Source organism: Lates calcarifer, linkage group LG11, assembly GCF_001640805.2.
Source record: "Lates calcarifer isolate ASB-BC8 linkage group LG11, TLL_Latcal_v3, whole genome shotgun sequence".
Taxonomy (NCBI): Eukaryota; Metazoa; Chordata; class Actinopteri; family Centropomidae; genus Lates; species Lates calcarifer.
This window is the reverse complement of record NC_066843.1, coordinates 22,893,052-22,911,245: the sequence shown is the minus strand read 5'-3', so window position 1 is coordinate 22,911,245 and position 18,194 is coordinate 22,893,052. Positions and strand designations below refer to the sequence as shown.

General features: G+C 41.1%; 1 protein-coding gene across 1 annotated transcript in view; it reads right to left on the bottom strand.

Moving 5' to 3' along the window:
• Nucleotides 1-13,374: 13,374 nt before the first annotated feature.
• The window catches only part of fbxl16 (F-box and leucine-rich repeat protein 16), a 29,182-nt gene continuing 24,362 nt past the window's right edge, over nucleotides 13,375-18,194 (bottom strand). Inside the window, exon 7 of the mRNA XM_018698392.1 lies at nucleotides 13,375-18,166. Within this exon, the coding sequence (XP_018553908.1) occupies nucleotides 18,018-18,166 (149 nt within the window). The 3' untranslated portion in view covers nucleotides 13,375-18,017. The remainder of the gene's footprint in view (nucleotides 18,167-18,194) is intronic.

Genomic DNA, 18,194 nt, shown 5'->3' with positions numbered 1-18,194 from the left:
TCTGGCTTTATCTGCTCTGGTTTTCTTCATTATTTACAACACCATGCTCAAGAAGTTTATCCAGGAGCGGGTTTAGAACAGGTTCAGATACTCTGTAACTGTTTACGAACTAAGAGCAGCCTCGCCTCTGCTGTGAAGTCCTCTGAGGAGACACTGTCCTCTGTTGGGACACTGCTCTGTACAGTTCCCCTTCTCACATCTGGAAGAAAACCAGACAAAAAACAGTCACTTTTAAACAGAGATCTAATTCCAACCATGTGAGAATGCAAAAAAGAAAAAGTACAAAGGAAATGTTCTGCACAATAAGGTGGAGTGATGCTGCAGGTAGATGAAAATTTTACCAGCCAGTTCAAATTTGTTTGGCCTCTGATCATTACAGTGGCTTCCTCCATGTTTATTGGCAGGCGGATCTCAAACGTTGGGAGATAATCTGGTTCCAGATCCAGGTCAAACTCTGCTCTCTGAAAACCAGTAACAACAGCATCAGAATCTTAACAGTGTCCAAAGTAAAGGTGAGCAACAGCAGATTTATGAATCCTGTCAGCGTGTTACCAAACCTGTTATTTGAAATACTCACCTTAGGCTGAACTTTCTGGACCTTCCCACAGTGAACAGAGTAACTCTGATATTTAATGAGTTTGCAGTAGGACGGAGTCTGGATGTACTTAGAATTTTCCAGTTTTGCCTTCACCCAAAGAACAACATGTTAATCAGAGGGATCATCCCCAGTAGAGCCCGACTGATAAATCAGCAGACTGGATGTTTGTTAAATCACCTGGGCTTTGTCAGTAGTTTGGGTAAGGGTTATTGTTTCAGTATCATTTCAGCAACGATAAACAAGGCACCATTTAATCAGATGAGTTATGTACCATAATATCTGATAGATACTGATGACTGAAAGTGAGGTATAACGTTTCACCAGTCTTTACCTCATCCAGGGGGACATTTCTCGGCAGGAGAAACACATTGAGGATTTGTCTCTGTGTTTGTAGGTTTGATGGTTGGAGGAACAACAAAACTTTGCCGCTAACTGGTTTCCTGTTAACTTCTCTAATCTCTTCCTCACCCAGACCAGGCCGAAGGAGGACAGATGAGGGACTTTGACGATTACATGAGTGTCTGTGATCTGCAGCGGTTTGAGGAAGCTCATTCCATCATCAGTGATGTGGATGACTGACAGCAGGTCTTCATGGAGGGGAGCTGTGAAAACACAGACATTCAACTTCTGTTTTACTGAGCAGAGCTTCATTACAATGATACCGATCACTCCATTCTATAGCTATGAAACTTAGAGTGGTCATTAAGGAATTAAACAGTTGCCCAGGTCAGGCAATTCATCAAACACCACTGCTGCTTTTGGTAGATGGGAAGCCAGTGAGGAGTTGTGTCCTTGCTGCTGCAGTCAGGCTGCCTGTTCATTCATGGTCCCAGAGGATTCCAATACCTTTTCTCTAGTGCCACCATCAGGCAAAAAATTCCACTTGTACACAAGATACTGTTCAAAAGTTGAATATTTCCTTAAAATTGATAAAACTCATTGACACTCCCCAGATGGTGTGATTGAATGTGACTTTCCTCTGGTGTCACCCTCAGGACAAACTGTTTAGTTTAATTAAAGTTTAGTTGTTTTCCATCTCTGTAATGTCATGAGAAGCTTTTTGCCCTCACCTGAGATGGATGGACCTCCAGGGTAACAAAAGACACCTTTTATAATTCACTGACAATCACAAATCACAGATCAACTACAATCTGTTGCACCACCAGTATACTCTACTGTCTGTCCTCAGGGGTTATTTCAACTTTCAGTGATTCCTCATGACTGTAGCCAACTGAAATGCCTAACAAAACCAATCAGCTAGCCAACCTCCAGGTTTGCCTTAGGGACATTAAAACTAGGATGACAAGCAATTTTTTACTGCTGAACACAGACAAAACTAAAGTCACTGTAATCGGTCCTGAACATGTCAGAAATAGATTTTCTAATGATGTAGTTCCATTAGAAGGAATTACCCTGGCTCCCAGCTCCACTGTAAAGAATCTGGGAGTCATCTTTGATCAGGATATGTCCTTTAACTCCCACATAAAACAAACTTCTAGGACTGCCTTCTTTCACCTGCGTAATATCGCCCAAAATGAGACATTTTCTGGATGCAGAAAAACTAGTCCATTCATTTGTTACTTCTAGGCTGGACTACTGTAATTCATTATTACCAGGCTGCCCCAACAAGTCTCTAAAGACTCTGCAGCTGATTCAAAATGCTGCAGCACATTTACTGATAGGAACTAGGAAAAGAGACCATATTTCTCCTGTGCTAGCCTCTCTACATTGGCTCCCAGTCAAATCCAGAATAGAATTAAAAATCCTCCTCCTCACCTACAAAGCCCTTAATGATCAGGCATCATCATACCTCAAAGATCTCATAGTCCCCTACAATCCCACTAGGACTCTGCGCTCCCAGAATGCTCAGAATGCTGAGTTTCCAAGAGTAGAATGGGAGGCAGAGCCTTCAGTTATCAGGCTCCTCTACTGTGGAACCTTCTCCCAGTTTCGGTCTGGGAGGCAGACACCCTCTGTACCTTTAAGAGTCGGCTTAAAACTTTCCTCTTTGATAAAGCTTATAGTTAGGGTTGGCTCAGGCTTGAACCATCCCTTAGTTATGCTGCTATAGGCCTAGACTGCCAGGAGATCTCCCATGATGCACTGAGCTTCACTTTCTCTCTCTCTCTCTCTCTCTTTCTCTTTCTCTCTCTCTCACTCTTTCTCTCTCCCTCTCTCCACTCAATATGGATTCATATCCCATGTTACATGTTACTAACTCAGTATCTCCTCTTTCCTGTAGTATTGTGCTCTTTCGTCTCTCTCTCCTCTTCTGTCTCTTTCTGCAGGTATTTCTGCCTCTGGAGCTGTAGAGTCTGATCTGTGATGACAAGTCTCCTGCTGCTCCTACAACTCCACTCAACACCTGCTGCTAGAATTAGAAATTGCTTGTACTGCTATTAGTTTTATTGCTACATTAGCAGTTACACTACTATCATTACTATTACTGTATTATTGGTATCACCTTACATTTTTTACATGGAACCTGTGTTATGCTATGTTCATCTCTTGCTATTCTCTACCCCCTCTCCCCCATTTTCTTTCTCAACCCAACCGGTCAAGGCAGATGCCCGCCCACCCTGAGTCTGGTTCTGCTCGAGGTTTCTGCCTTTTAAAAGGAAGTCTTTCCTTGCCACTGTCGCCTAGTGCTGCTCATGGTGGGATTTGTTGGGTCTCTCTCTGTAAATACCTATTTTAAAGAGTATGGTCTAGACCTGCTCTATATGAAAAGTGCCTTGAGATGACTTTTGTTGTGATTTGGCGCTATATAAATAAAATTGAATTGAATTGAAATGAAATGCATTCACTAAAAGGTAAAAAAGTGCAGGAAAACAAACCTGGACAAACGTCACAGTGTGGGTGTTGTGATTGTGGCTGTAATGAACTCTGCAGCCTACAGGGGGCAGGTCTGTAGAGTTCCTTTGTTTCACAGTGTGGGAGGTGTAACTCACAGACAGTACCCTGAGGCCTGGAACCCACCTGCACCTACAGGACACAGATGAATGGCTGAATGATCACAATAAACCTGTTAAATCCTGAGATGAAACTGTGCTGATCCCAGATCAGACCTCATAAGTCCAGAGAGAGCAGAGGACAAAGAGACAAACTATAGGAAAACAACACAAACCACTGGAGTTCTTGTTTAATGTTAAAATCAAATACCAGAGCCACCACACAGTAAGTCAGAGCACATTTCATCTGAACTGTTGCTGCAGAGGCGTGAACGTGAACACACATAAACATCAGAGAATAAAATGACACTGTTTGTGCTGAGTGTACATATTGGTTGGGATATCTGTGTTTCATTACAGGTGGTCAAGTCATGTCACACTGTCAGAACAACGGGGTTTTTACCTCCAAGGCTTTAGCCACAATACTTTCCTGGATCCTGTCTGATATTTGGAGTGACAATAAAATGGAGTTTGTTATCAACTGTTGCAGCATTACAGTATGAACAGTATGAAACCACTGACAGGACTGTTTATCATGTGAGTGCTTGTTTTCATGTATGCCATAAAAAAGAGAACTCACACATGAAAAAACTTCTCCATGGTGCTTCTACAGGTCAGAAACTTAACAGGAAACTGTTGAACTGAACATCACTGGGCTCCATCCACAGGGGTTCAAGGCTGTTCAGTGACCATCAGAGAACAGAACCACCATCAAGTTTTCTTCTAGAGCCAAATGACAGCTCATCACCACCAACATCCACAAGCTTAGAAAAATCTCCCAAAACTCTTTTCTGTGCCTGTGGAGGCTCCTGTGAGTAGAAGACCAGAGAACTGAAGAAAGGGTTTGGAGCAAAAAGGAGAAGTCCAACAAGAGCATCAATTATCCATCAGCATACACCATTGATCCTCTGAGGGTCGCCAGGGGCTGGAGCCAATCCCAGTTGACACTGGGTGAGAGGAGGGGTTCACCCTGGACAGATCATCATTCTGTCACAGGACTTAAATACAGAGACAAACAACCATTCACACTCACATTCACACCTGCAGGTGATTTAGAGACCACTGGTGGAAGAGATGTACCACTGACAATATGACCAATCCTGGAGGTCATTTCTAAAACATCAGAGTGATAAATGATGAGAAGAAACAGGCCCACCCCTCCAAGCCCAGCTTCATGTTCATCAGAGCTGGGACATAGACCACACCCTCTGAGGGGGGATCTGCAGGAGCTGTGTCCTCTGTTGGAGACAGACCTGGAGAGACAGGTAAAGTCCCTCTTCCACAGATCAGACCTCATTCTCTGGTCTGAACTCACCAGACAGTTCATGAAGGATGGTCAGAGTCTTTAATGGACTGTGCATGTATATGAAAGTCCAAAACAGCAAAAGACACAACAGAGCTGTTAAAGCTGATTGACAGCTGTGCTCCAGCTGTGCTGTAATCATCAGATGACAGTTCAGAGGAAAGGACTCAGGAGTTTCCTTGATTCCTCACTTCTTGTGTCTTCACTGGGACAGACTAAAGCTCCCTCCACACAGAGATTGCACAATATTGCCCTTAAGAAGACCCTTGAATATGCTGCCTGTGTTTTTTCACCAAGGCCGACACACAGCCAGTGTACTGCTGGTTTTATACAGCATGCTGCCATCGCTGAATCAGGGGTGTGTTGTGTAACACAGCAGCCTCAGATTCGGTCTGGGCCTGTTCAATTCGGCTCTATGACCACGTCTGGTGTTGGTTTAAAGGAGTAATGATAACCACCGCCCCCCACCCACCCTCATGCTACCTCTGTAGCTTTTACCTCCATCTCCATATGTCTTGAAAGGCCTGGGTAAAACTAGGAAAACACAAAGATGAGAGATACAGGCAGGACCCAGAGAGGGGTTGAAAGCACATGATACACAAACATAATGTCACCATACGACCTTCAGGTCCTAACACTGCACACTGAGCATCGAAGGAGAGAGGAGGACAAGGGCCATGTGAGGTGATTTAATTGAAATAACCTACTTGTGTTCAGTGAAGCAAACAAATATTCTCAGACAGTTTAACTGAAGCTCGGAGAGAACATGAAGTTTGAGAGCACAGAGTGTCACACAGTTTAAAGTGTCACTGTAAATATTTACAGACAACATGTGAGTGGTTTGAAGCAGCATATTCTGCATCTGTAGAGAAAGGCTGCTGAGGATTATGACAGGAGAGCAGAGGAAATACAACAGACTTCAACATCTCAAAACGTATAAAAGACATTCAATAACTAACTAAAAAAGTTTACTAATTCATTAAAGTATAAAAAAGAAATGAATAAAAAAGGTAAAATAAAAAAGGTAATGACTGGAATATCAGGATAACGGTTTTTCACTCACATTCAGCTTTGTGTCGTCCACAGACTCATCCAGCTCATCTGCTGTGTTTGGGTTTAGTTTGACATCAGAGTGACATGATGACAGGAGAAACAGCAGATGTGTCAAACGTGTTTACTGTTCTCTCTATCAGATCTGGATCAGAGATGAAGTCAGAGAATGCAAGTCTAACAACAGTAGCTCAAACCCTCCTGTCATCACTGTCCTGGTTTTCCATCGGCTGTGGATCAACCTGAGCAGACATGTCCAGATATCTGATACTGAGTCAGCTTAGTCTATAATATGGATATGTAACTGTTTGCAGCCACATATTTGTATATATGGCCTGTGCAAAGTCACATCCGGAGAATGATCATGAGCTTTTCCTCCATGTCAGCAGTTAATTTGTTTGAAGTATCAGCGTCTCATTCTGGCATCAGCTGCACTGAATTGAAGATGCAGTCAGGTTTATTTAATGTTTGTGGATCACAGACCTGCAGCGATTAAAATCTATTTTCTGAAAATAACACACGTTTAAAAAGCACAAGTATCCTGATCAAAACAAAAGCCTGTCAACTGTTTTTCTCACCCTCATCTGATAGTGATGGTTCCTCTGAGCACAAATCTTCTTCTTCAGCAGCACACTGCACTGTTATCCCCAGATAACAGCAATATCAGGAATAGGATGCCACGGATCCACGGGCATGGAGAGGTGAGTCTCCGTTGTTTGGTGGTTTGTTTACGTAGGCCTGCTGTGGCCTGTCCATGATGAAAAACAGACTGTTGATTGCATAGAAGCCCAACAAGTTGTGGTGAAGACATGCGGCACAAGTGTTTAATGCATAGTTAGAATGTAACCAGTTTCACCCAGTCAAGCCTTCTGATTCCCAAAACATAGGTAGTCAGCGTGTATCGCTCTGAACAGGTAGACCCGCAGAGGTAGTGTAACAGTGATCAGCAGCAACAGTATAAAGAGCATGGTATGGATATCTTGCCAGATCTTGAGTTTGTAGCGTATAACAAACTGGTGTAAATTTGATGTGGCAACTGACAAGTGCTTTTGTTACAAGATGAACGGCCTTCTTGATATAATAAGAACTGCAGATCTGTGGAGAGTGGAGGAGTTGTTGTTAACATGTATAAACTGAAGCCTATCAAATAGAACATAAACCAGTTTAGTTTCTCTGGGTGAAAATGTCCTGTTGATGCCAGAAGTCAAAGGAGAATGGCAAGACTGCTTCGAGCAGTAACTCAGATAACCTCTTGTTACAACCAAGGTCTGCAGAAGATCATCTCTTAACGCACAACACATTGAACAGTGAGGCCAATGGGCTACCACCACACAAGGTGCCACTCATGTCAACTAAGAACAGGAAACTGAGGCAGTTCACACAGGCTCACCAAAACTGGACGATAGAAGATTGGAAAAACATTGCCTGGTGATGAGTCTGGATTTCTGGATTTCTGCACACTTTGGGCCCCTTAGTACCACCTGAATATTGTTTAAACACCACAGCCTACCTGAGTATTGTTGTTGACTATGTCCAACCCTTTATGACCACAGTCTACCCATCTACTGATGGCTACCCCAGCAGGATAACACTCCATGCTCAAATAATCTCAAACTGGTTTCTTGAATGTGACACTGAGTTCACTGTACTCAAATGAGCTCCACAGTCACCAGATCTCAGTCTAATAGAGAACCTTTGGCATGTGGTGGAATGGGAGATTCTCATCGTGGATGTGCAGCTGACAAATCTGCAGTAACTATGTGATGCTATCATGTCAATATAGACCAAAATCTCCAAGGAGTGTTTCCAGCTCCTTGCTACAAAGAATTAAGGTAGTTCTGAAGGTACCTTGCTTCTGAAGTACTAGCAAGGTGTACCTAATAAAGTGGCTGGTGAGTGTATATTTGTTAATTTAAGTGTGGAAAAAGGTTTGATGTGTTTGATGTTTAATCAGTGAAAGATTTTCTTTGTTGACTATGAAATCTGTACCTCAACATTGCTCCATCACAGTCACTGGACTAACCCAGTAAAGAAGAAAACAGACTTTACCATTAAGATCCTCAGTGTGGATCAGTATAATATCAGCCTGATGTCTGTAGTTTAGAGTCAACACAACTTTCACATCATGTTCCTCCTAGCACAGAAATATTCGTCACAGTACAATGTTCTGCTGGGAAACCCTTGGTCCTCACATTCATCTGGATGTTACTTTGACACGTACCACCCACTTAAACGTTGTTACAGACCAAACACACCCCCCATGGCAACAACAGCAGGACAATGCTTCCACCACACCACTACTGCTCAGAAATGTCTAGAGGAACACAACAAAGAGCCCAAGGTGTTGACTGGGCTTCCAAAGAGAGTGAGTCTGTGGCTGACCAACACATAAATGTCAGACTTGCCATATTATGCTTTAAGTATTTCATGAGATCAAGAGACACAAGGACAACAAAGGGACAACAAAGACCCACTGAGGTACAGCTGGAGAATATCCTCCAGTCTTCATCTGAGCCCTCCATGGCTCCAGTAGCTTTGGCCTCACTGTCCATCCAGTGATGAGTAATCACTGGTAAGTGTTAATGAAAAAAGAGTTGTTTCAGTGACTTATATGACCAATGGAGATAAATCTTACACACAGTAAAATTGTTTCATGATTGAACAATACAATCAAGGAAGTCACTCTTGAAGATGAAAAAGTTATCACAGTGAAAAAAAAATGTTTTTCAGGCGCTCAGAGCATGTAATAAAGCCTTTTTTAATCAGGCACATTGATTAAAACACAGACCAGGTTTAACCTAACTGGGTCTCATTAGGGAGGAACCAGTAAAAACAAATAGTTTACACGTGCTACTCTTTGAATTTCAAATTAAACAAAAGTCATTTAGATTTTAAAAGGGAGTTAATAAGATTCTGATTCAGTGAGTAGACTGGGCTAAATGATACTGAATCCCATATCTGCCTATATATTCTGCTCAGAGTAGAAACAGTGTCTTACTTTGTGTCTGAAGGTCCAGGTTCATTACTGAGGTTTGGGGGGTTTTCACCGGACCAGTCACTCTTCATAGACACATAGCTAGACGACTGAGATTCTGCTTCATCCTCATTTTCTGACGCGGCGGAACAGCGATGCAGTGTCACCTCACAGCAAGAAGGTTCCTGGCTATCCTGCATGGGTTCTCTCCAGGTTCTTCCTCCCACAGTCCAAAGACATGCAGGTTAATTGGTGCCCTCTAAATTGCCTGAAGGTGTGAATGTGAGTGTGAATGCTTGTCTGTATATATTGACCCTGTGATGGACTGGTGATCTGTCCAGGGTGTACCCCGCCTCCTGCCCAGCATCAGCTGGAATAGCCCCGCGCGACAGATAAGCGGTATAGATAAAGGATGAATTAATGAATTTTCCGTCACCTTAGCAAAACCATGAAGTGAACTAAAGACGTCACTTATTGGAAACTTACAGCAGGTGCGCGTGAATACCCAACCTTTAATATATAACACTCGATGTGACTGTGAACCATGTGGTTTTATCCTCATAGCCAGACCCCGTATACCTGTAAGTCTACCCTCTACCTCATAAAATCAACAGATCTTTGCTTCCTTTCACCAGCTTTGTCCAACTGTGTTCCCTCCTTACATTCATTCACCTGGGTTTCCTGAGCAGAGCTTCTCCTCCACTCTCTCTTTACTGTAAATCACATGACTGCATTGGAAGCGTGTGCTCAACGCACATCAGCTTCTTAGGGACAGATGAATACCACAAATACTAATTTGAACAGATCAGAGCTGATTTTCTCCTGGATTTTATGTCCAAATCAGTCTTTCCAGCACTGTCTGTCACTTGTACTCACTTTATTTACAACTGCAGTCCTCAGACTTTCACTAAGTAAAATTAAAATAAACAAACATCACTGGTACTTTTAATAAAACACATAGGTTCAAAGCTGTTGACTTTCTGCTGGACAAAGACACTGTTCTCTGTAGTTTACAATAAACATTGACAATAAATAAATAAGCTGATTTATGTGCCAGAAAAAAAAAAATAGTTCTGCTACAGAGTGAAACTGGGTCTCACAAGGACTGCCCCAGGAAAGGAAAACCAAGAGTTACCTCTGCTGCAGAGGATAAGTTCATTGGCGTTACCAGCCTCAGAAACCGCAAACTAACAGCACCTCAGATTAGAGCCTACATAATGCTTCGCAGAGTTCAGGTAGCAGACACATCTCAACATCAACTGTTCAGAGGAGACTGTATGAATCAGGCCTTCATGGTCGAATAGCTGCAAAGAAGCCACTTCTGAGGAAGAAGAAACACAAGGAATGGACAGTAGACCAGTGGAAATCTGTTCTTTGGTCTGATGAGTTTTTGGTTCCACCTGCCATGTCTCAGACAAGGTGATTTGATGGTTTACGCATGTTGACAATGACCCCGAACACACCTTCAGGCTATGTAAGGGCTAATTAACCAAGAAGGAGAATGATGGAGTGCTGCATCAGGTGACCTGGCCTCCACAATCACTCAACCTAAACCCAACTGAGATGGTTTGGGATGAGATGAGCTGCAGAGTGAAGGCAAAGCAGCCAACAAGTGCTCAGCACCTCTGGGAACTACTTTAAGACTGTTGGAAAACCATTCCAGGTGACTACCTCATGAAGCTGACTGAGAGAATGCTAAAAGTGTGCAAAGCTGTCATCAAAGCAAATGCCATTTAGAAGAATAAAAAATATAAAACATATTCTGGTTTGTGTAACACTTTTTTATTTACGACATAATATATACAGATTCCAAAACCTGACAAACGCCTGGCACAGACTGGACCTCATGCAAAAACATTTCTGTGTCATTCTGTATCAAATCAGATCAGGTTGTTGCTGCACTGTCTCAGATTTGTTCCCTCTGTCTCATGGATGAGTCCCAAAACTGAGGCCAATTAAATATTTCTATTCAAATCCTTTGATATCATTTAATTTTTATAACCTCAAGAACACCAAAGTTTCTCAAAATGATGACAGAAAATTGAGACACTATGTCATCATTTTGAGAAAGTTTAGAAAGTTTCATTATAATGACTTACAGGATCTTTTTATTAATTCATCAAGCAGTGGAAATGGGAAATGTTTTTAACTCAGTGTACTTATCTATGAAGGGAACATGGATGAATATTAGCTCTTCACCAAATGACCACATTAAAATATACCCACATTTTCATGTTCCTACAGCTACCCCACAGACCATTTTGGTCAAAATAACTGAAAAATGCTATCATGTAGTTTTATTCTAAATATCTTCATGTCCATTAACGGTTGAGACCTTAAATAGTGGCACAAACTGAATAACAGATTGTATTTGAAGAGAAAAATACTGATTGATCAGCTATCATATCCAAATCTAGGTTTCCAAAGTACAAACTTAATGGTTCAGTCAAACTGAGAACATGCTTGTCTTCCATCCTACAGAGTTTGCTGAGGCTAAGAATAATACTTTTCAACATTTTAATGCTCAAACATGATTTCACAGATAAGCAGTTTTTGAGAATGTAAAAAAGAAAAGAAAAATAGAAATGTCACAGCTCTGGCTGTGACCTCCTGAGTCTTAGTGATTCCTGTCTGTGTTTTTGTTTGTTTCCCTCACTCTCCTCTTGTGTCTCCTCCCCTGTATGTGTGTGTGTGTGTTTGTCAGTGTCAGAGGTGGGGCATGGCTGGGGAGGGTTGGCACACCTGCTGCTCATTTGGCTCATCTCTGCTTAGTTCATCTACCGGGCTTTCCCTCCACTCGACACCAGAGTTACGCTTATTCATTTGGTAACTTGAGAGCTGTCTTTACCTGTGAACAGTGTTTTTCCTTGTGCGTTACCTTACAGTTTCTTCTTACAGTAAGACTTTAGATTCACCTGTGTTTCCCTGTGTGCAGTTCGCCTGCTCCTCCAGCTGTGTCTGCGTCTGCCTCATGTCACCTGCCTCACGTTGGGATCCCCTGCCTGCAGTCTCTCCTTCCCCTGGACCACCAGCCCAGCACCATCTCCCCTCACCCTCATCTTTTTTCTTTCCCTCACTTCAAGCACTATTAAAGACTGGTTCAAATCTGCCCATGGTATGTGCTTGTACTCTGTGTCTGCCCTGGGGTCCTGTAAACTGAAATGTGACAATAAAAACATTTAAAACATTGACCTGAAATATTTTACAGGAAGGCTGATCAGACCAGGAGAGTTCTCTCTTTGCTCAGGACTGCAGGGATTTGACAGTTTATCTATTGCAGAAAAAAGAGCATGTGGAAGAATTAATATTAATTATCACTGGATTCTATTTACATGTGAAAGTTTAAGTTCTATTCTATTCTATTTTGTTAATTTGTTGATGTTTAATCAGCCAGAGATTGTTTCCTATGAAACATATTTTGTGTTTCAGTTTAGTTGTATAGAAATATCATTTGTAGGAGGCAGTGTTAGAAATGAATAATAATGTTGCTCTGTATTGACTGGACATGCATGTAGGCAATGGTTTGTTGTGTATTTGATCTCTGTCCCTTTGTCAACTACTTGTCCTATATGGAACTTCACCTTTTTTGTTACCTTGGAAACACAGACACTGTCAGACCTTTCTAAAAAATGAAAGTTTCATACTTCACCTGGAAACAGTAGATTAACAAAATTACTCTATAACAAGGTTTACTTACTATCTCCCATCTGTATCTCACAGTCTTCATCAGTAAATGGAGCTACATCAGTTGACATTACAGGACTTTTTCCCAGTGTGTGCCATGACAGCTGATGTTGTCAGTTCCTGCTGTTCATTCAGTTGATGTAGTGTTGTAGTGTGCCTCATGGCCGTCACACGGGTTGTCACAACCCAGTCTCCCTGGGATACTACTACCCATGATTTACATCCAGTGTCAATGCAGGAATTAGTTTGGTTTGGAAGACATTTCCACTGAATTCATTTTTAGTCTGTCCTATGTAGGAAAACAGGAAGCAAGGGTGTGGCAGCTGGGACGGTGTGAGTGAGTGTTGTATGTATACAGTTCAACCACTAAAGGGAGTGCTGCTGGGATGTTTCTGGTGGGCTCCAGTGTTCACTCTGATCTTATGTAAGGACAGGATCATCCTCTCCTTCTCCTCAGACATGCTGTCCCCCCCTCTCTCTGTCCTCCTCCTCTCTGATAAGATGTGCTGTGTTGGTGGGTCTTCACCTCTGATTTGTGATGCTGTGGCAGTTGGAGTTAAACTGAAGATATCAGAGTGTTTATGCTACTGCCAGCCTTCACATGAACACAGATGTCAGGGAACACTGCTTACCATCCTCTCCCTGTTCACTGTAAATCAGGGACTAGGTCATGTGATGACAGCTGATGAGGCTGAGAGCTCCAGAAAAGCTTCTACACTACATGGACCTTAAGTTAATATTTTTTCAAATGACACATGTCAGCAGATGTGTAACTAATGTGGTGTTTGTTATTTAGTCCACCCCAAACTCTACATTACATTTGATTTATTATTTTATTTATTTATTTTATAAGACCTGCAGGAAAACTAACAACACATATTTATCACATCCATTCTTTTATAGCAACATTCAACCTTGCCACTGAAAATACTGACATATGCACAGCTTTACATGTGATCAGTTAATTTCATTTCCTATTAGAAATCCAAACCCGTTGCTGTCCACATCTGACCCTGGCACTTCTTCACAGACATATTGATGTGATGGTGGTATGAGTGGATGCTGTTTTCAAATGGTCATTGTCCTTATAGCTACCAACGCACAAAAGCTGCTGGTCATCAGTGCAGTGATGGTCTTAAATCAAAGGAGGATTAGTACAGGTACCAGTGGAAAAAACACACTCAAACTGAAAGAGCACACAAATTCTGCCAATTGCAATGTTATCAGTAAACTGTCAGTATTTATTTTACTGCTTACTTAAAGTTGTGCTGTACAAGGGTTGTAACAAAATGGTGACAGATGTAGACCAAAGACTGTAGACAGTAATAGAAGTGACAGGAATTATTTACCTTAGAAAATGTACCTTAGATTACATACCTTAGGAAGGTCTGTTGTTAGTTGTTTGTAGCTGAGAAATGCATGACCATGCATGTCAGAGTTCATGATATGTAAACTTACATTTGAATCCATCAGAAGCTCATTAAAAACTAAAATACTGAAAGAGCACAAAACACATTTGTGTTTATCATTAATCAAATTGTGAGTCAGGGTTTGAGGCTGTTTGACAAACACATTTTGAAATGAGCGATAAAGCAGGCACCAATTATCAACTTATCAGTTCAATATAGACAACTCTGCAGTATTGATCTTTAATATGACTTGACTTTTGAGCATGAAATTTTTTTGCATGTTGATCTGACACTGTAAATTAACAGAAGAAAGTACATCATTTCATTCAGTCATTAAAAACAAAATTGAAAAAAAATCTTTCTAAACAGGCATTTTAGTCATTAGTTCTGCCAAACCAAAACTTTAGCAGAATGTTCTCAGCCAATTAATTGGCAGCCAATTAATGAACTAAAAACAATGAACACTTGGCTACAGGTCTGGTTCAGTAATAACAAAAGGCTGTTAATGTCTTATACCAATGCACATCAGCAGACTTGCCATCCTCAGGTTGTCCTTTACGTGTCATGCCACCATAAAATTCTAATAAAGTCATGAGCTCTCCCAAACCAAAGCTAGTGAGCACAGAGCTAGTGCTGAAGCTAGCTTGCTGGATCATGCTCAGAACCTGTTTAAATTTGCTTTGGGTTTAACAGTTTTGTCAGTAATAAGCTTTAATACAATCCTCAATATCCACATTGTCAAATCAGAGATCTTGTCCTTTGTCATATTAATAGACAGCGTAAACATTGCGTAGCCATGACAGTGGTCAATCTCAGACTTACTTTTATGTGTATCATACTCTGTATTTTACTGCCGCCTGACAGCAAATATAACTTGTCACCATTGTTTGTTTCTGTATTCTTAAAATGGACCAAAATAATGACAAAAAGTTGACAATGCTTACACAGAGGAAAATATACTCTTGAGCATTATGAAGTTTTAAAACTTTAACAAGTCAGTGTTAATGATGTTGGTGGGGCTAAAAGAGTACATGTTAAATGTGTAATAAGTAGATTATTTCTCTTAGGGGTCTGGAATATCAGTAAACCATTTAAAATCTAAAAAATAAAAAATAAAACTTGCAATGAATGTGTAAGCTCATTCAGACTCAAATCTGAAGCTACTTCCATAAAAGTCCTCTGAAAAATGTCTCTTCGATAAATAAATCATGTGAATAAGACACAAATTAAGTTAATTAAATAAATAAATAGATAAATAAATAAATATACTTATGTACAATGAAGAAATACAGAGCAACCTCTAAATTGAGCCTTCTTGAAACAGAAATGCAGACCAACTAAAAACATGCATGGTCTGCCATGTCCATACAGTACACACTCAGTCCATTTCAGTGCAGTCAGCTATCAGTTACAGGCAATCAGCCACATTTTATGTGCTGCTGCAAATGCATTTGGCACAACCTAATACTGGCTGACACTGATCCAATCCTTTCAGCTGGCAGTCAGCACATCCAAGGACGCATAAGAGGCAAAGAGCAGAACAGTGGCTCACTGCTGGGCTTGTCCATTTCCCTTTATAATATCAGATGATCGTGGGAAAAACATGACTGGTGCCTGTAGAGTTGTCTGTGTTGGCTTGGTAACATCAAATTATTTCCATGTTAAATTAATTCTTTGTTTTTTTTTTTCCTTCTAACCCAGAGCCAGTCAAACCTTCAGATGCTCCTTTGTATCAAAGACATGTTGAAATTTAGCCTAGCTTAGTTCAGTTTATGGATGTGTATCGGAATCTAAGGTCTAATGAAGATATAGCTATCTAGCATCATTCCTAGATTTCAGTTAATAACTTTGTGGTTACACTGTTTTTATTACTAACAAAACCAACTCTTGCATAACTTCCTCTCAACAACAGGCTCCATCTATTTAAATGGTAATTTAGAATTAGGTTAGAGGTGGTATACACCACATTAGTTCCCATCAGCATTTAAACCTTAGGTTTATGTGCACTATATCTTCAATATTTCAAACTGCTCTCCATGGTGCAGTGTTTCTGTTCATCAGTACTGGGTTTTAATCTTAGATGGGCTGTTTCTTCTCAACTAGTCCAACAAAACTCTGTTATATCAGATATATCCCATCTGATGAGTCAGCAAATAAAATGTGAACAGGTTGAAAAGCAACAACTTATTTTATGTTTTTCCAAATGCTGGTTTGTTATCACAGTTGAAGTTTGTAGTGATATCAGGAACATTATCATGAAAGTGATGGTTATAATATGTCAATCACAATATAGACATTTAGGCTTTACACCAGCCATCAAGTGTAGAGCTTAAGACTATGTGATCCCATTGACATTAATTAACTAAGGTACTAAAGGCCATTCATAAGTTTCTCTGACTCTGGATTTGTAGGAAAAATGGTCAAATTCACACAAACTAAATTATCCTTAAATTAATTACAAGGACTCTTAGCTGCTGTTCATATCTGAGCCTGGCCTGTGGTGGACACTGCAATAACTGCTCTAATATTAAATACTGAAATCCCCTCACCTCCCCTGTTTACTTTTGAGGTAACCTGACCTTTGCCAAGCGGGTCACAAAACACATTAGCAGCTTCAGGACACTCAAGTTCAGATTCAATCTCTAAACATCATGTGTTTTTATCAGGATTTGAAAAATGAAAGTTTAATTCCAGTTCAACCAGATGCCCCCCTCCCAATTTGTAAAAAAAACTACCCAACCAACAGAAATATCACTACTGATAACCGAAGCAATTTATTAGATTGAGTTTAGAAATATCGTTATTACTGTCAGTTTAAGCCCCATATGTGCCTTGTTTTCTATTCATGATTTAATTCTATTCATCATTTGAAAGAAAAGCATTTTGCCTTCAGCAGAAACTCTCCAGCATTAAACTTGAATGCTCTCTGCACAATCAGCTTTCCGTTTGACTGGCCCCTTGTTGCACTGCGTCAGCAACACATTTCCCCTTTAAAAACACAACATTCACAGTTTACCACAGCTTCTCCTTCATATCTGTAAATTAAATAATAAGTGTACAAAAAATTAAGAAGAGAGGGGAAAAAAGAGAAACAATGAGCCAATCAAGCGTGCAATTCCAACACAAAAAACAATGTAAACAGTTGTTTTTTAAAATTTTCTCCTTTTTTTTGATTTCTGACACAGAAATGGGAAAAAAAGTGGTGGTATCCCAAAAAGCCAGGAACCTGTGAGTCCATGACATACACTTTACACACAGAGGAAGGGAGAAAAAGAGAGAGAGAGATGTTCCATCCCTGTCATTCACTTCCTGAACTGCATCTTCAGTTCTTTCTGATCCCTGTTTCTCCAGCTGACATATGGTGTCTCTCTCTAAACAAGAGAAAACTGAACCTTTGACACCTTCTGAGAAAAACAATAACAGCAGTTATATTACACAGAGTGATGGAAATAGAAACATCAGTACTCATGGTCTTGAGAACTTACGTTTGTTTCACTTACCATATACAGTATGTGTGTGACTGTGTTTACAGTGAATGAGCACATGTGTGAGTTCCACCATATCAGCTCAAACACAAAGGTCTTTATATCCCTTTTCCCAATTTCTCTACGCTGCATATGTATCTGCATATGTCACTCCCTTCAGTATCCACTCAGATCAAAAAATCATCAAAGTCTTTAGAGAAGCTCTCCTATGCAAACAAAAGCCTTCTGATTCTGAAAAAGAAACTTGCTGTCAGACAAGACGTCGCACCAAGCTCTTCATTCCTGCATCTTCTTAAATGGAGCTCAAACGCCATCCCATCATTCTCTGGGTCTGGCACGTACCATTGTCTGCCTTCCTGCCTCTCTGTCCGCCTGTGGGTCACTCAATGGGTGTGGAGGAAGACGGGTGGGGTAGAAGGGAAGGTAATGAAGAACGGTGTGGTACAGTGGGAGCAGTTCAGTCTCCTGGCTAGCATTTAAGAAGTGTGAGGAAGAGTAAAGAGGAGGAAGGTTGAAGTATGGCGGTCGATCAGTCGTTTGGTTGGTGGGGTGGGTCAGTGGTCTTACTCGATGACCATGCAGTGGGGCAGGTGCTGGGAGTAGTATTTGAAGAGTTCGGCGGTGGCTCCAGGGCAGTTGGTTAGCTCCAGCTCCTCCAGTTCCTGCAGCTGGATGAGGCCTGACAGACCAGTGGTAGTCAGCAGGGGGCAGCCTGGCAGGGGAGGAGGAAGGGGGGTGGG